The sequence below is a fragment of the Meles meles genome, chromosome 16 (genome assembly GCF_922984935.1).
Source record: "Meles meles chromosome 16, mMelMel3.1 paternal haplotype, whole genome shotgun sequence".
Taxonomy (NCBI): Eukaryota; Metazoa; Chordata; class Mammalia; order Carnivora; family Mustelidae; genus Meles; species Meles meles.
In genome coordinates, this window is record NC_060081.1 from 68,597,101 (window position 1) to 68,610,911 (window position 13,811).

Genomic DNA, 13,811 nt, shown 5'->3' on the forward strand with positions numbered 1-13,811 from the left:
TAATTTGCCCAACAGTACAGCTAAGCGGCAGAGCCGGGATTCACATCCCGGCAAGCTGGCTTCAGAGTCTACGCCCCTCGCAATTAGGGGCCAGAGCCTCTCCTTTCTCCTTTCTTCCCGTTTATTTATCCCTCCGCCCGTCCCTCTGTGTTCATTAATGTGTTCATTCACTCAACCACCCATTCATCCCTATATGTATTCATTCATCACTGTTCCTTTATGAAATGTCTTCCCCTTCTCCATTCACCCAGGTAATTAATTAATCGACTCATTCATTAATTCACCCATTCATATGCCTGGTCCTGCGTTGGGCTGAGCAGGGAACGAGCTGCATTGCCTTCAAGGAGCATTGCCCTATGCTTCGTCCTTGCCTCCCACAGCTATTGGTTAAACTAGGTCATCAGATGGAGAAGCCCTAGGCTGGCGGAAGGAGAGGGGGCTGCCTCCCTTCCCTTGGCCTCGCCCCTGAACTCAAGCTTTCCTCCCTTGCCCCTGTCACTGCCCGCCCACAGCACGAGAGCGACATCTCAGCCTACACCTACGAGAAGACCCTGGTGATGGAGCAGCGTTCCCAGATCCTCAAACAGATGCATTTAACCAAGAACGAGCGAGAGCGGGAGGTGAGCTCGCCCTGGCAGGGCTCTGAGCGCCTCAAGCTGCTGCCCAGTCTGGGTCTGCATGGCAGGGACGGCCCAGGGCTCCCACTTCTGGCCGCTGGCACCGCCTTCACCCTGGAGCGTTACTCATCCCCCTTCCCCCCCTCGAGCCTGCCTCACTGCACCTACCAAGCCTGCCAGCCATGATGCCAAGGGCTTTGGCTTGGGTGACAGACTCCCCCCCTCTGTATGTGACTTCTGGGCCCCAACGGAGAACAGCGGAAGCTAAATATATATGGATAATGATTCCTCACGGGCACGGGCTGCCAGCGTGGGGGACCAGGGATCACGTGATAAACCCTGCCAGAGCGGGCACCAGATGGGCAATAAGGGATGTAGCTAATGGTGGGAGTTGGGGCTCCCCTCCTAGGGTGTGGTTGCAGAGTTCTCAGGGGTGATGACGATGAGTCTCCCGTGGGGTGTGGGTGTCAGACTGCCCAGGTGTGGGTAATGTGGGACCGCTCGTCCCCGGGAGCTGGGAGGACAGCTGCACCTCAGGGAGTGGAGGCCTCGGGGAAATGAACGATGGTACTCTGGGACCGGGGACAGAAGAGCTCTCGAGGGCAGGTGACAGGGTGCCTGGGGAGTGGGGGGCAGATCCTGTAGGTGAGGGAGACAGACCACAGTTGAGGCGGTCTCCCAGGTGTGAGTAATGTATTTCTCAGGTTGGGGTTAATGGGTCCTCAGGGGAATGGGTGATGGGTGCCTCTGGAAGCTGGGAAGGATGAACACTCCAGGGCTGATAGTAAAAGGCGTAAGAGATGTCAAGGGCACTGAGCACGCAGAACTGGCCCTGGGCGCTAAGCTAAAATAGAGCCCTGTGGGGGCGGTCGGGGTGGGGGCAAGCGTTAACCCTTTGGTTGCTGGAGGGTGTTCTGCCAATGCGTTGGAGCAGCCTGGTGAGCGGGGCAGTAGCTGTTTGGCAAGGACACACCGCAGTATTCTGACAACTGGTACCGCTTGAACAGTGCGCGCCTGTGGCTGAGCAGCAGCTCTGGCCGTAGCTCTTTGCAGGGCATGGGTGCTGAGTGAGAGCAGAGCTGGTCCTAACCCGTGTCACTCTCTAGATCCAGAGTATCACAGATGAGTCTCGGGGCTCCATCCGGAGAAAGAATCCAGCCAACACTCGGCTCCGCCTCAATGTCCCAGAAGACACAGCTGGTGACAGCGAGGAGAAGCCAGAGGAGGAGGTGCGCGGCGGGGGTCGTCTGGCCCTAGCCGGTGGGGGCAGAAGCTTTGGCCTCTACAGGAGTCACATGCTGGCCCCTCGTTCATCTCCCAGGTGCAGCTGATCCATGACCAGAGCGCTCCCAGCTGCCCCAGCAGTTCTCCGTCCCCAGGGGAGGAACCGGAAGGGGAGGGCGAGGCAGACCCAGAGAAGGTGCATCTCACCTGGACCAAGGACAAGTCGGCAGCAGAGAAGAATAAGGGCCCCAGTCCGGTCTCCTCTGAGGGCATCAAGGACTTCTTCAGCATGAAGCCGTAGGGGCCTGGGGCCTTGGGGGCTGGGGGCTGGGGGTGGGTGAGCCTACAGCGTCTTTGCTCCCCATGGCAGAGCAAAGGAGCAGAGGAGGTCCTGGTCGGAAGACCCAGCCCAAACCTTGTCTGGGTTTCCCAATCTGAGAACTGGGGGGCTGCGCTGATTAGTGAGGATCAGTACTCCCAGGCGGAGCCAATGAAAAAGTGAAGGGGGTGTGGCTGGGGGGGGCAGTACCTACGGCGGGGGTGGGGGGAAGGGTGGGCGTGGCCGGCGATGGGTAAGGGGTGATGATGACCCAAGTCCTCAGTCTCTCCTTCTTCTGACCTTTCTCTTGTTCTTCTCTTTGCTTCTCCTGTGTTTCCTGAAGGGAGTGGGAGAATTTGTAAGTGCTTCAGGATTTTTTTATTCCCTCTTCTGGGTTGGCCAGGGTCCCTGCTCTCCTGACTCTATCATGAACCCTCAGTTCGTGGTCCTGGCCTTTGGGGTCTCTGAATAGCCCAGTCTGGAGAGGCCTAGGGTTGACCTGGTGCCAGCGGCCCAGTGCCCCCGGGGCTAGGAGGGTCGTGGGTCCAGCTCTCCCAGTTCCAGCTCACGCGCCCTCCTCCCCTCTACCCCCCCCACCCCCGTCCCCCACTCCCACCCCAGGAACCAGTCTAACGTGCGGCGCATGCACACCGCCGTGCGGCTGAACGAGGTCATCGTGAAGAAATCCCGGGAGGCCAAGCTGGTTTTGCTCAACATGCCGGGACCTCCACGCAACCGCAACGGTGATGAAAATTGTATCCTGGACCTAACGTGGGGGGTGGGGGGTGCGGGGTGGGGGCTTGAGGCGGACGTCAGGGGGCCGGCGTCCTAGCCCTGGAATGGAAGAGCTGAGCCCGGTCCTGCTTCAATTACCTGGGACCCGGACGGTTCCAAGGCCCGGGGTTCCCTGGCACCGATCGCAACCCCCATTCCATCCGGGAGCGGGGTGTGGATGGGAAAGGGACGGGCTTTCTCCTTGACGCGCGCTCAGACATGGAGTTCCTCGAGGTCCTCACCGAGCACCTGGACCGTGTGATGCTGGTCCGCGGCGGTGGCCGCGAGGTCATCACCATCTACTCCTGAGAGCCAGGACCTGCCACCCGGGCCCGAGCGCGCCCGGCCGGCGGCCCCGGAGCTCTCGCCGCGCCCCCCGCCGCTGTCACCGTTTACATACAGACCCTGTGCCCGCGCCCTGGCCCCTTTCCCCGCTGCCTGAAGCCCGGAGGCCACGCCGCTCGGGGCTGACTCGGAGAGGACCGCCCCAAGCGGAGGCCGGAGCCCGGGCGCCCCGTCGGCGCATTGCTCCGCGGGCCCGGCCTAGCCCTGCGGGAGGAGACGCTGCAATAAGGCCGGGGAGGCGCGGAGAGCGGGGGGCGCGGGGCCGTGAGGAGTCCCGGCGGGCCTCGCAGCCCGGTCCTCTCCCCCGCCCCGCCCGGTCCTCGGCGCCGCGGCGCGGGCCGGGGTCCCGGCGTCCCGAGGGCGCGCGGTGGGGAGGCCGCGCTCGGCCGGATCCGCCGCCCCCCAGCGCGGGGCCGCGCCTATACATAGTGTACAGGAGACATCGCGTGTATTTTTAACGTCCCCATATTTCTGTGACTAGAAGCGCAACGGACTTCTCTGCTCGCCACTGCCGAGCTCTCCCGCTGGGGCACCCGGGGGAGGCGGCGGCCTCGGGGAGGCTGGGTTTTCCTGGACGTCCGAGAGTTTGGGAGCAGAAGTGCTTTCGGCTTAGGCGGGAGTCGCGGTCCTGGCCCCTCGGCACCCTCGCCCCGCTCTCGCCTCCTCGCCCTTCCCGCGCGCCCCTGGCTTCCGACCCTTCCCACGAGCTCTTTTCGGAGATGGGGTGAGACCAGTGTCCGGCTTTTCCTGGATCCGCCTTCCAGCGGCTGCGGGGAAGCGCGTGGCCTCCTCTAGGCTCCCGGCGTGCCGGCTCCAGGGCAGGGGAGGGGCTCCTCGGGGATGGGGAAAGACCGAGAAAGCCCCGCCCCCGTGCCTTCGCTGGGGCAGCAGGCGTCTCTCCTCGTCGGCTTGTCGCCAGCTCCCCCTATCCCATGGCTCCTCGCCAAAGACTGAAGCCGGGGAGCTGGACGGCGTCTCCTCCCCGGAGTTGCGTCCCTGGGACAGGCGAGGGAGGAAGGGGGGCGATTTGGGTTTAGGGGCCAGACCCACCGGGGAGGCTCCAGCGCTGCCCCTGATGTACCCTCTTCTGTCCCCACCTGGCAGCTCCGGCCTCGAGGACCCAGTCGCCCTCTCCGCGTGCCGGGCCCGGCCTCGCTGCCCAGCATCGGCCTCTAGTTGCGTCTCCCAGACACCTGGGACTGGGGGAGGGCTGGGGTCGCCATGTGCTTTGTTCTTAGCGCCTCTCTGCCCTCCTCCAACTAGGACCCAAAGCCTTTGGCTTCTCCAACTCTAATCCTTGGCGCTTTTGCTCCAAGCAGCCCGGTCAGAGGCGCCCTCTATCCCTAGAGAAGGCGCATTGGGCGGGTTCCCTCCCCCCAGGGCACGTTACTAAGGGGGATAGGCACTGCATGCTCGTTCCAGCGCGCTCTGGGTTCAGTACCTCCAGCCCCAGGGTCCTGACGTTTGCACCTAGTTAGACATCCTGCCCACCTCCCAGACGGAGCTGGGGCTCCTGGGTACGCCTGACCTCACCACCTCCTTCCCTTTGAGCCCAAGGCAGAGAGCTGGAGCTGCTGCCATCTATAGACTGGGTCAGGTGTGGCTGGAGGTCGGTCTGGACGTCTGCCTGTTGGGCCAAGCCCTCTGAGATTTGGTGAGGGGGCCAGATAGACTCTTCAGAAAGTTGGAAGTATTAAGACACCAACCCCGGCCCCCACCTGACCCCCCCTGCATCTTCCTAAATACCACCCTCTGAGAAACACAGCTGGGCCTAGGCTTCTGGGTGTTCTGAACATCCTAGGCAAAGTGGTGGGCTGGGCAGAAGAGGAAGGGGTCTGTATCAACACCAATTAGGGAACCAAAGTTGCACTATCTGGGCCCAGAATGTCCGGTTGGCAAGAGCAAAGTTTCCGTTGAGGAAGACAAACATCCCACAACAAAACCCAACTTTTCTGTGCTACATGTGCAATATTTGTTATGAATGTTATCACCAGTCATTCATCAAATTATCTTTATAATCATTGTAGCTAGATGTTTCATGTCCATTCAAGTGACTTTTATTCTGAGTGCAATATTTCAATAGCCTTGTAGTGATAACTAGTGTTGCTTTTGTTTTAGACGATCTATGTGCAGGGCAATGCAATGAAGTTGAAAACCCTTGTAAATAGGAGAGGTTGCAAACCAAATCAAGATTATTTATTACTATTATTAGGCCTGCCTTTAATTTTCAGTGTTTCAGTATTCCGCATTCTGCCTCAGTATTGATCTTGTGTTCTTTGTGCCAATACGGAAAGGAGCGCGTTGGTTCTTTCCTTTATTGTTGAATGCTCCCATTTAATGCTTTACAGCTTTTACTGTATTTTTTAGACTCCCGTCTGCACAAAATGCAATAAAAATAATTTTATTATACCCTTCACAGCCTGAGGTGTGCTGTTTGGACACCCAAGGGGGAAGAGTGAGCAGGTGGGAAGAGGGGCACTCACCGTGGCTCTCCGGGAGCCCGGCCTCATCAAACCCTCTCACTGGCAGAAGGCGGCTGGGCTGGTCCTCCAGGTCTGGTGGCCTGGTCTGTGTTCTGGCTGTGGGGCCCTGTCCTGGAGAGCACTGCCAACATCCTATGAAGGCAAGCACTAGGCAGGTCAGGCTCAGTGCTATCCCCAGGCCTCGGAGGCCTAGTGCCAGTCACTTCACCATACCTTCCCCAGAGTGTCCTGGTGGGGCCTACTGAATGCCCTTCCAGGCTCCCACGGCTTTTTGGACTCTATGGTTCTGCCAGCTCCTCACATATAATGGACAGAACAGAGGGTGGCAACTGAACGGAATCAAAACAGGAGGGTGCCCTGCTCCGCTGGCCAGCAAGGGCCTCCTCAGGGTCCTGTTTTCCTTTCCTAGAGTTAAGAGGACAAGTCTGCTGCCACACAAACAAGGATGTTTAACACTACATCGTCATCAGCCAATAGGCTGTAGCTCTGGAATGTTAAGAAAGCTTCTAAGTAGGTGGGATGCATGAGGACAGCCCAGGCTCAGGAGGTCTTCAGGCCTGATCACCGGAGGAGGACAAGGGGGGCAGACCTCACGCCAGACGGAAAGCAGTCAGGCAGGGCTATATCAGGGACCTTCACCTTCTGACCTTGGGAGGGAATGCCCCCTGCAGACAGAACACCCCAAAAAGACAACACAGGTTTTACTTTTTCATTTTAATTAAAAAGTAATCATCTCATCTTATTAACAACACAGAATTCCAAAGAGGAAAAAAACACTCTATAACACAAACATGTCAGAACATAAAACGCTGCCACCTGGGAACCTTGAATTTTTGAAATCATTTGTTTACTCAGCCACTGGTAGGGACTCAGCTGAAGTCACTGCTCTCCCTCGTCCTGCCAGGGGCCCCTTGAGACTGTGATCCACAGGGCTCTAACGAGCACCATCCCTAGGGAGAGGGCAGCTTGCTTTGGCTCCATTTAGAGAAGCAGCCAGAAGTCCTCCCTCTAATAATTTCACTCTGGTTCAAAAGTTATGAACAGCCACCTGTATTAAGGACATGTCCAGCTACCAAAAGTCTGACATCAAAATGGTCCCTACTTCCTGCTGCTCAGAAAACAGAACAAGAATCCAGATGAAAATAAGAACCTGATTTCTGAACCAAAAGCTCAAAACAATCACTGGGAAAAAAAAAAAAAAAAAAAAAAAAAAAGGTGTTTCCTGCCAGAGTCTAGAGCTCCCTTCTCAGAACCTCCATGAAACTAGTGCTGGAGAGGGAGAGGCTGACAGAAATGTTAAAGGGGTGAGAGTGGTCAGGGTCCAGATTCACAGTTCTTGTTGAACTGCTGGTGACGGGAGCTGTTCAGCCCACTGGAGATCCTCCAGTGAAATGAAGGAAAAAACAAAACAAAACTCTAAACCCACAACCCTGGATGATGCAGAAAAGCGCCTGCTTCCATGGCTGCCATGGACACTTCTCGACAACTCCAGGGCAGCTGGTCAGTGAGTCCTCAAGCAGACCCCGTACACATGGGTTGGGGGGCATGATGACGGCGCCGTGCTGGCGAAGCCCAGGCTGGTCCTCTGCAATCTTAGGCAGGAGCTGCAGACAGGAGCTTGAGATCTGGTTGGCCTGTGCAAAGCTGGAAAACCTTGGCAGCTTCAAAATGAACAAAGGCGGTGGCGAATGACATGAAAGTGCCATTCCAAACTCAGCCTATCGGGCCTGGCTTCCTCTTGCCTGCCACTCCCCCACCTCCGAATCAGTGGACAGAGAGACCAGAGAAACCCATGACATATAAACTGAGCCCAGACATCTATACTGCCCAAGCGACCCCAGAGATATTTATTTTCTACAAAACAAAAAACAGGAACAACAAAAAAAGATACACCCCCAAATGCAGTATAAACTCTGACTCTGGAAGGAATAAGCAACACAGCCTCGGGCAGAAGTGAGAGCAGGTGGTAGAAACATTCGATGTAGACCTGGAGAGGCGCAGAGAACATCCTCCAAATAACTCTATTTGAACGCAGTAGGTGGGAGGCCAGGGGATGAAGGGACTGGGGGTAGTTGACAGACTGAGCCTCAGTAATGCCTCTGGTAAGATCCCAGCGGGGCCGGGGGTCGCCCCACCTGTGCTGTGGTTTGGCTAACCAGGTGGGAGAGAGCAGGGCCACTCTGGATCAGGGTGTCCAGAGCCTTCTGTACACTTGGATTGTCAAAGTTGATACCTGTGGAAGACACAGGCCTCTGGCTAGCCATGTTGCTGGCAGGTGCCAGGCGACTGGAAGGTTGGCCAAAGAGCCCTTGGGAAGGAGCCCCAGGTCTGGGGCCCATGTTCCGAGCAGATCCTGCCTGTCCCAAAATGTTTGGAGGCTGATTGCCAGAGGCCTGTGATCTTTGCTGAGGCTGGCTGTTCACTCCTGTGGAAAAATTCTGGTTCTGGGTGTTTCCGGCAACGACTGAGGGGGATGCAGAGCCGCTATTGGCCACAACCGTGCCACTATTGAAGAGGCTGAGGATTTTGGCCTGAAGCTCCTGCTGGGTGGTGGGGGGTACAGCTGGACTGGGTGTAGCAGAGGGGAGCACTTGGCCGCTCTGGAGCGGTTGGGAGCTTGGCTGTGTCTTCAGCGAGGGACCCGAGGTCGCCCCGAGTGGTTGACGGGAAATCGGGCCTAAAAGACAGAAGGAGGAGGTATCCAGTTGAAGGTACCCTCCCTGGGCAGGCGGCTTAGCAGCCAGGGAAGAACAACAATCACTGATCACATCAATCACAAAATGCACAGACTGTAACATCACTTTCCCCAAGGAGCTACTTTACGATATGTGCTGTCTCCAGGAAACAGCTCAGGTGCCCTAGAGGACTTAAGGACAAAAGGGCATCCAACTCGGTCACCAGGTGGCCAGCAATCCTAGCCCACCCGTCACCACATTCACTACAGGGACTGAAATTCAGTACCCAAATCTTAAGTTATCATTACATCAATAAGGGTAGCCCGTGGGAGAACCCAGGGCATGGGCTCATTCCCCTTACCCACCCCAAAGAGTAGGGCCTGCCACCCTCCCAACAGAGCCTGGGGGTTAGAGAAATGCAGAGTCAGAACTTCACCTCGGCCCTGCCACGTAGCTCACCAGGCAGAGAGTCGGTGCTGCTCCTCATAAGGCGCTCCTTCCGCTCTCGCAGGTAGTTGATGATCTTGTCAGTCTCCTCCGCAGTGAGGTACCGATTATCTGCCAGCAGGTTGAGGAGGCTTTGGATGGCCGGAGGGTGTCCCCCGCGCCCTCCTTCCTCGGGACCTCCGCGCTCCCTTTCTTGCAGAATGGCCTCATCGGCCATCTTGGCTGCCTGTCTGGCAATCTCCTCACGTTCCTTCTCCCGACACTCGTTCTTGTAGCGCTCATAATTTCTGGCCACGAGCACCATGGCGTCTGCCTGGGGCATGTTGCGATGCTCTGTAGGAGACAACGGCAGGAGTTATTTTCTACCCTAATACACCTGAGTGCCTACCTGCTGGAGTCTACCAGGCCTTTCCTAACCTCAAACCAGCAAGAAAACCGTTTTGGTGACAAAAAGTCTTGGGATGGGGAGCAGGGGGGAAAGGAGATGAAGGCTGGGAAGAAAAGTGAATAGATTTCTTTGGTGGGGAACACACACCTTCCACAGAGCTGGTTCTTCGGGGGAATTCCTAGATCACACAGACTGGTAGCAAAAATCAAAGAAACACGACAGTCTCCCACAGATTCAAAAAGACCACATAGGGAATAAGCATGGGAGGCAGGCTGTGGGGGGCCAAAAAAAGGGCTTCTGTAAAGCCTGGCTCTCCCCTGTGATGCTCGGGATAAAGCTGGCCTACTGTTTTTGAATTCATCAGTTCAAAGGTCATGGATTAAGATCAAATGTAACCCTAAACAACCTCCTCTCCTCACCTGCGGGCAACGTGACTTACAGGGTGGTGAGAAGCCTCAGAACTTTACATAAATGTCCTCCCGCATCTTGAGAACCAGTCCTCAGAGAGACAAATGACCGAATGACCTAGTGGAGAGCCTTATGTATTTGGCGGTTATGCGTATAACCTGTCAGGCAAAGAGATTCCGTGTGTGGTGGGAAAAGGGAAAAGTCCCCACTGGAGGAGCAATGACGAGGACATCGTTGGCCGAGTCCCAGCATTCTGAGTACGAAGAACTAAAAGCGACTTCCGGGAAGGGCTTTGAGGACTTCTGGGGCTCCTCCCTGCTCTCTTGCCCCTTCTACTTCTCCAGCACACTCGCAGGTAGCATCCTCATCGCCTATTCTGTCTCTGCCCCTTACTGCGGGGCCTGATGAAAGCAAGGGAGGGTTCTGCCGCACTCAGAGCAGCCTGTGCCAGAGATGCACCGGGGCCTGCTCTCACGGACGAGAGCTGATGGTGCACCTCTCTTCTGAAGTGACTTGATGTTGGCGGCTTGAAACAGGACACAGTGGGAACATTTACATCATGGAGATCAGCAAATACTGTACACACTGCCTCCTGCCTGCTCCCCAGAACTAGCTGTTAAACATTTACTGGGATCCCACTGTCTCTACCTATGGGCTAAATATGTCTTCTCTATAGCAGGCCCAGAACTGTATCCACTGAAAACCGTACCCACTGAAAGAGTATCAGATGAGAACGTGGCCATGCAGGTCTCCTCGCGTGTACTTATAAAAGGGCCCTGCCATATTTGAGCTGACCTACAAGTCATGTGGCCAAAACCTGCTTCTTGTGAGTAAGGCATGAAAGAATTAATGACTAGTGACTACCTCTGGAAATCTGACCCACTGGGGCTTTCCGTACCTTGAGGGGTTCCAAACATGATGTTGACCGTGCACGAGCGGTGAATCTGGTGTTGCTGGGTGATGACGATAGCAAAAGGAGACCCACCCCTGCTAACATCCTCCAAGGCTTGTGATAGTGACACCTCTGTGTTGAGGAAGATCAAGTCCACTACCATGCCCAGGTCTCGTACCTTCCGGCCCACAGATTCAGCATAATCTCTGTAGAAACAAACAGGATCCAGGTGAGGACTGCCTGACCACCCCCGTCTGTAGCTGCTGCACCTGTCAGCAGCGTGTGCTCCTAAGGGGAGTCCAAATCTTAGTGTATCCAGTGCCTCCCCAAAGCCCTCTTCAAGAATCCAGACCAATTCCTTCCCTTACACTAGTTCAGAGCAGTTGTGAACTAGCTCAGAATGGTCACACACAAGTTGCCATTAGTGCAGTACTTAGTACGTGGGTCCCTCTCTGGGTCCCTGTAGTCCAGTGGTCCTTCCTTAAACACCATCCTGCTGCCTAAGACTTGAGGCATATGTCTGTCTTTGGGGCGGCTACATAATATAATAGGGAAAAAAATGGGCTTTAATGCTACAAAGGTAAATCTGGATCCCAGCCTTAACATTTACTTATAGAGTTGTTAAGATTTAAGCAAATCCCTTAACCTCTTACAAACTTGTTTCTTTACCAATTAAACAGGAACAATATGGCTCGGTTCATGTCACTCCCCTGACTTTCCTTCCAATCTAAATTAGATACTTGATGTATTTCTTCTCCCAGGGCTCATCGCCCAATACATCCATTTTCGTCACTTGCCTGACTAGGCTGTAAAGCTCAGCAACAGGAAGGGGCCCTGTGTGTGAGCGCACCATTACACACCCAGTAGCGAGCTTCACCATGTATTTAAGAGATGAGCTGAATGAATATACATGTAATATGATGAGTGTGAAGATTAAAAATAATTTGAGTAAAGTGCCTAGCAAGGGGTGGTAGAGTACGTACTCGGAAAATGACAGCTATTACTACGTGTCGAGGGAAAAAAAAAGCTATCTACAGTCAAAGCAGCATCTACCTCTAAACAAAGGCCCAGAGCCTGGGAACTCTGCCTGCTGCTTGGTGTCTCAACACCTATTTCCCTAGTCTCTTGCCTTGAAATTAGCTCTTTAACCCCAAACTGCTAGAAAACACATGAAGTTATTTACTATCCACCGGGGGAAAGGGAACATAGCTAGTGCCAAAGCCTGCAAGCTGCTGTGCTCCCTTCTGCCTTTCTGCTTGGTCTCTTCAGGAAAGAATGTGAAAAAGAGGCGCGCGAAAAGGTACCGTGAACACTGGATTGGCCGGAATGGTCTCTTAAGAGTTCCGCAAGATCGGGGCGCCTGGGTGGCTCAGTGGGTTAAAGCCTCTGCCTTTCGCTCAGGTCATGATCCCAGGGTCCTGGGATCGAGCCCCGCATCGGGCTCTCTGCTTGGCAGGGAGCCTGCTTCCTCCTCTCTCTCTGCCTGCCTCTCTCCCTACTTGTGATCTCTGTCTGTCAAATAAATAAATAAAATCTTAAAAAAAAAAAAAAAAAAAAAAAAAAGAGTTCCGCAAGATCACGGACCTTCACAAAGAAGGTTTGGCTGACAAATGCAGAGACATGCACCTCTCAAAGCACTTGGGATTCAGGGTTTTTCCATGAAGGGGGCATCTGCTGCTTTGCATGACCAGCATGATTTCCCTTTGGGAATGCACCCTTCTACTGAGTCCACATGATTCCACAGACCTAATTCTACCTTTAGCTCTAGGAATGGGCACATAATCTAGCCCTGGTCAATCAAGGCATCCCAGCGCTGCCAGTTCAAGGATGGGAGAGTAAGCTAGGTCAGTCCAGTGAGAAACAGTTCCAGGCTTTTAGGTGGAAGCACTGGGAAAGAAGCTTCTGCTACAAAGATAAATGTTTAGGGTCAGTGTCTTTCTGCGTTTTCAAGTTTGAAGGCGACACAGAGACTAAGTTTTGATGACATGATTTGACCCTGGACATGGCCATACCCAAAGTTCCCCGTGAAGCGAACTAAAAATTTCCCTTTGGGGCCTAAGACCATTTGCAATGGTTTTTTTGTCAAGCTACAATTGACAGGCAGAACTCTGGCTAAACACAGGAGAGCAATGCTGGAATGTACAGCCCAAATCCAGTGGGTACAGCTGCCAAAGGACGTCTTAATTTCTCTTCTGATGTTTCTCCTTACTCAGGAGAAATAACCAAAGGATTCTTACTTAGTCTGCTTGTTGACCACAATCACGGAACAATCAACAGGCCTCTCGGCATCGAAACGTCTCTGGATTTCCTCAAAATACTGACGATAAAGTTCTTCTCTACGCCGTTCCTCACGTTTCAAACGCTCTGTAAGACACCAACAAGGCAAACTGAAATATGGACTGTGACTTTCTATAAAAATAAGTCACAAGGCTTATTGTAAATCCCAAACTACTTGTAGGACAAGGTCGTAACATAAACACACTCTGGTCTACCTCCTAAAAACAGCTAGTGTAATTGTTCCTTACCATTATAAATTCACTGAAATGGAATTGTTCGATTAGAGGGTATGGTCATTTCTAATTTGTCATCTGATACACTCTACACCAAGGCTGTTACTCTAGAGAGGCTGTTACTAACTTATCACCTCAGAGTGGTGGATCACTCAGTGCTATTTCTCCACATCTTAGTCAATACTGGGAATTGCCACTTCTGAAAATTCTTACCAACTTAATAGGTAAAAGATGGTATTCTGTTATTATTTTAATTTGCATTTTGGGGACAACTATTTAAGACCCTTACTGACAGGTATTTGTAATTTTTTCTGTAAAAAAAAATCATGCAGTAAAGTTTTATTATAAATTAAAAATGAGCTTCTTAATTCAACTATGAAATAATTAAAAAATCTTTAAAGATGTATTATGAAAACTGAGGCTTTGAAAAAACATGTTTGGGGGCACCTGGGTGGCTCAGTGGGTTAAGCCTCTGCCTTCGGCTCAGGTCATGATCTCAAGGTCCTGGGATCGAGCCCCGCATCAGGCTCTCTGCTTGGTGGGGAGCCTGCTTCCCCCTCTCTCTCTGCCTGCTATTCTGCCTACTTGTGATCTGTCAAATAAATAAATAAAATCTTAAAAAAAAAAAAGAAAAGAAAAACCATGTTTGTCTTTACCTAAAAAGAGATGCAGTTAGATAAAAATTATAAATAAACAAAAAACCCCACATGATGCACAGGCAGTGCAAAC

General features: G+C 53.6%; 2 protein-coding genes across 5 annotated transcripts in view; one reads left to right on the forward strand and one right to left on the reverse strand.

The window, feature by feature from the left end:
- SLC12A5 (solute carrier family 12 member 5) overlaps positions 1-5,693 on the forward strand; it is a 37,369-nt gene extending 31,676 nt beyond the window's left edge. For both annotated transcript variants that reach the window (XM_045981545.1, XM_045981546.1), the window contains exons 21-26: positions 513-620; positions 1,724-1,846; positions 1,939-2,138; positions 2,504-2,518; positions 2,782-2,915; positions 3,152-5,693. In XM_045981545.1, coding sequence (XP_045837501.1) covers positions 513-620; positions 1,724-1,846; positions 1,939-2,138; positions 2,504-2,518; positions 2,782-2,915; positions 3,152-3,243 — 672 coding nt within the window. In that variant the 3' untranslated portion in view covers positions 3,244-5,693. The remainder of the gene's footprint in view (positions 1-512; positions 621-1,723; positions 1,847-1,938; positions 2,139-2,503; positions 2,519-2,781; positions 2,916-3,151) is intronic.
- Positions 5,694-6,461: 768 nt separating this feature from the next.
- NCOA5 (nuclear receptor coactivator 5) overlaps positions 6,462-13,811 on the reverse strand; it is a 30,213-nt gene continuing 22,863 nt past the window's right edge. For 2 of the 3 annotated variants that reach the window (XM_045981210.1, XM_045981211.1), the window contains 4 exons: positions 12,810-12,936; positions 10,579-10,778; positions 8,897-9,217; positions 6,462-8,439 (listed from right to left, as the gene is read on the reverse strand). In XM_045981210.1, the coding sequence (XP_045837166.1) occupies positions 7,850-8,439; positions 8,897-9,217; positions 10,579-10,778; positions 12,810-12,936 (1,238 nt within the window). In that variant the 3' untranslated portion in view covers positions 6,462-7,849. Of the gene's footprint in view, positions 8,440-8,873; positions 9,218-10,578; positions 10,779-12,809; positions 12,937-13,811 lie in introns of all 3 variants that reach the window. The other variant, XM_045981212.1, reaches the window with a different exon arrangement.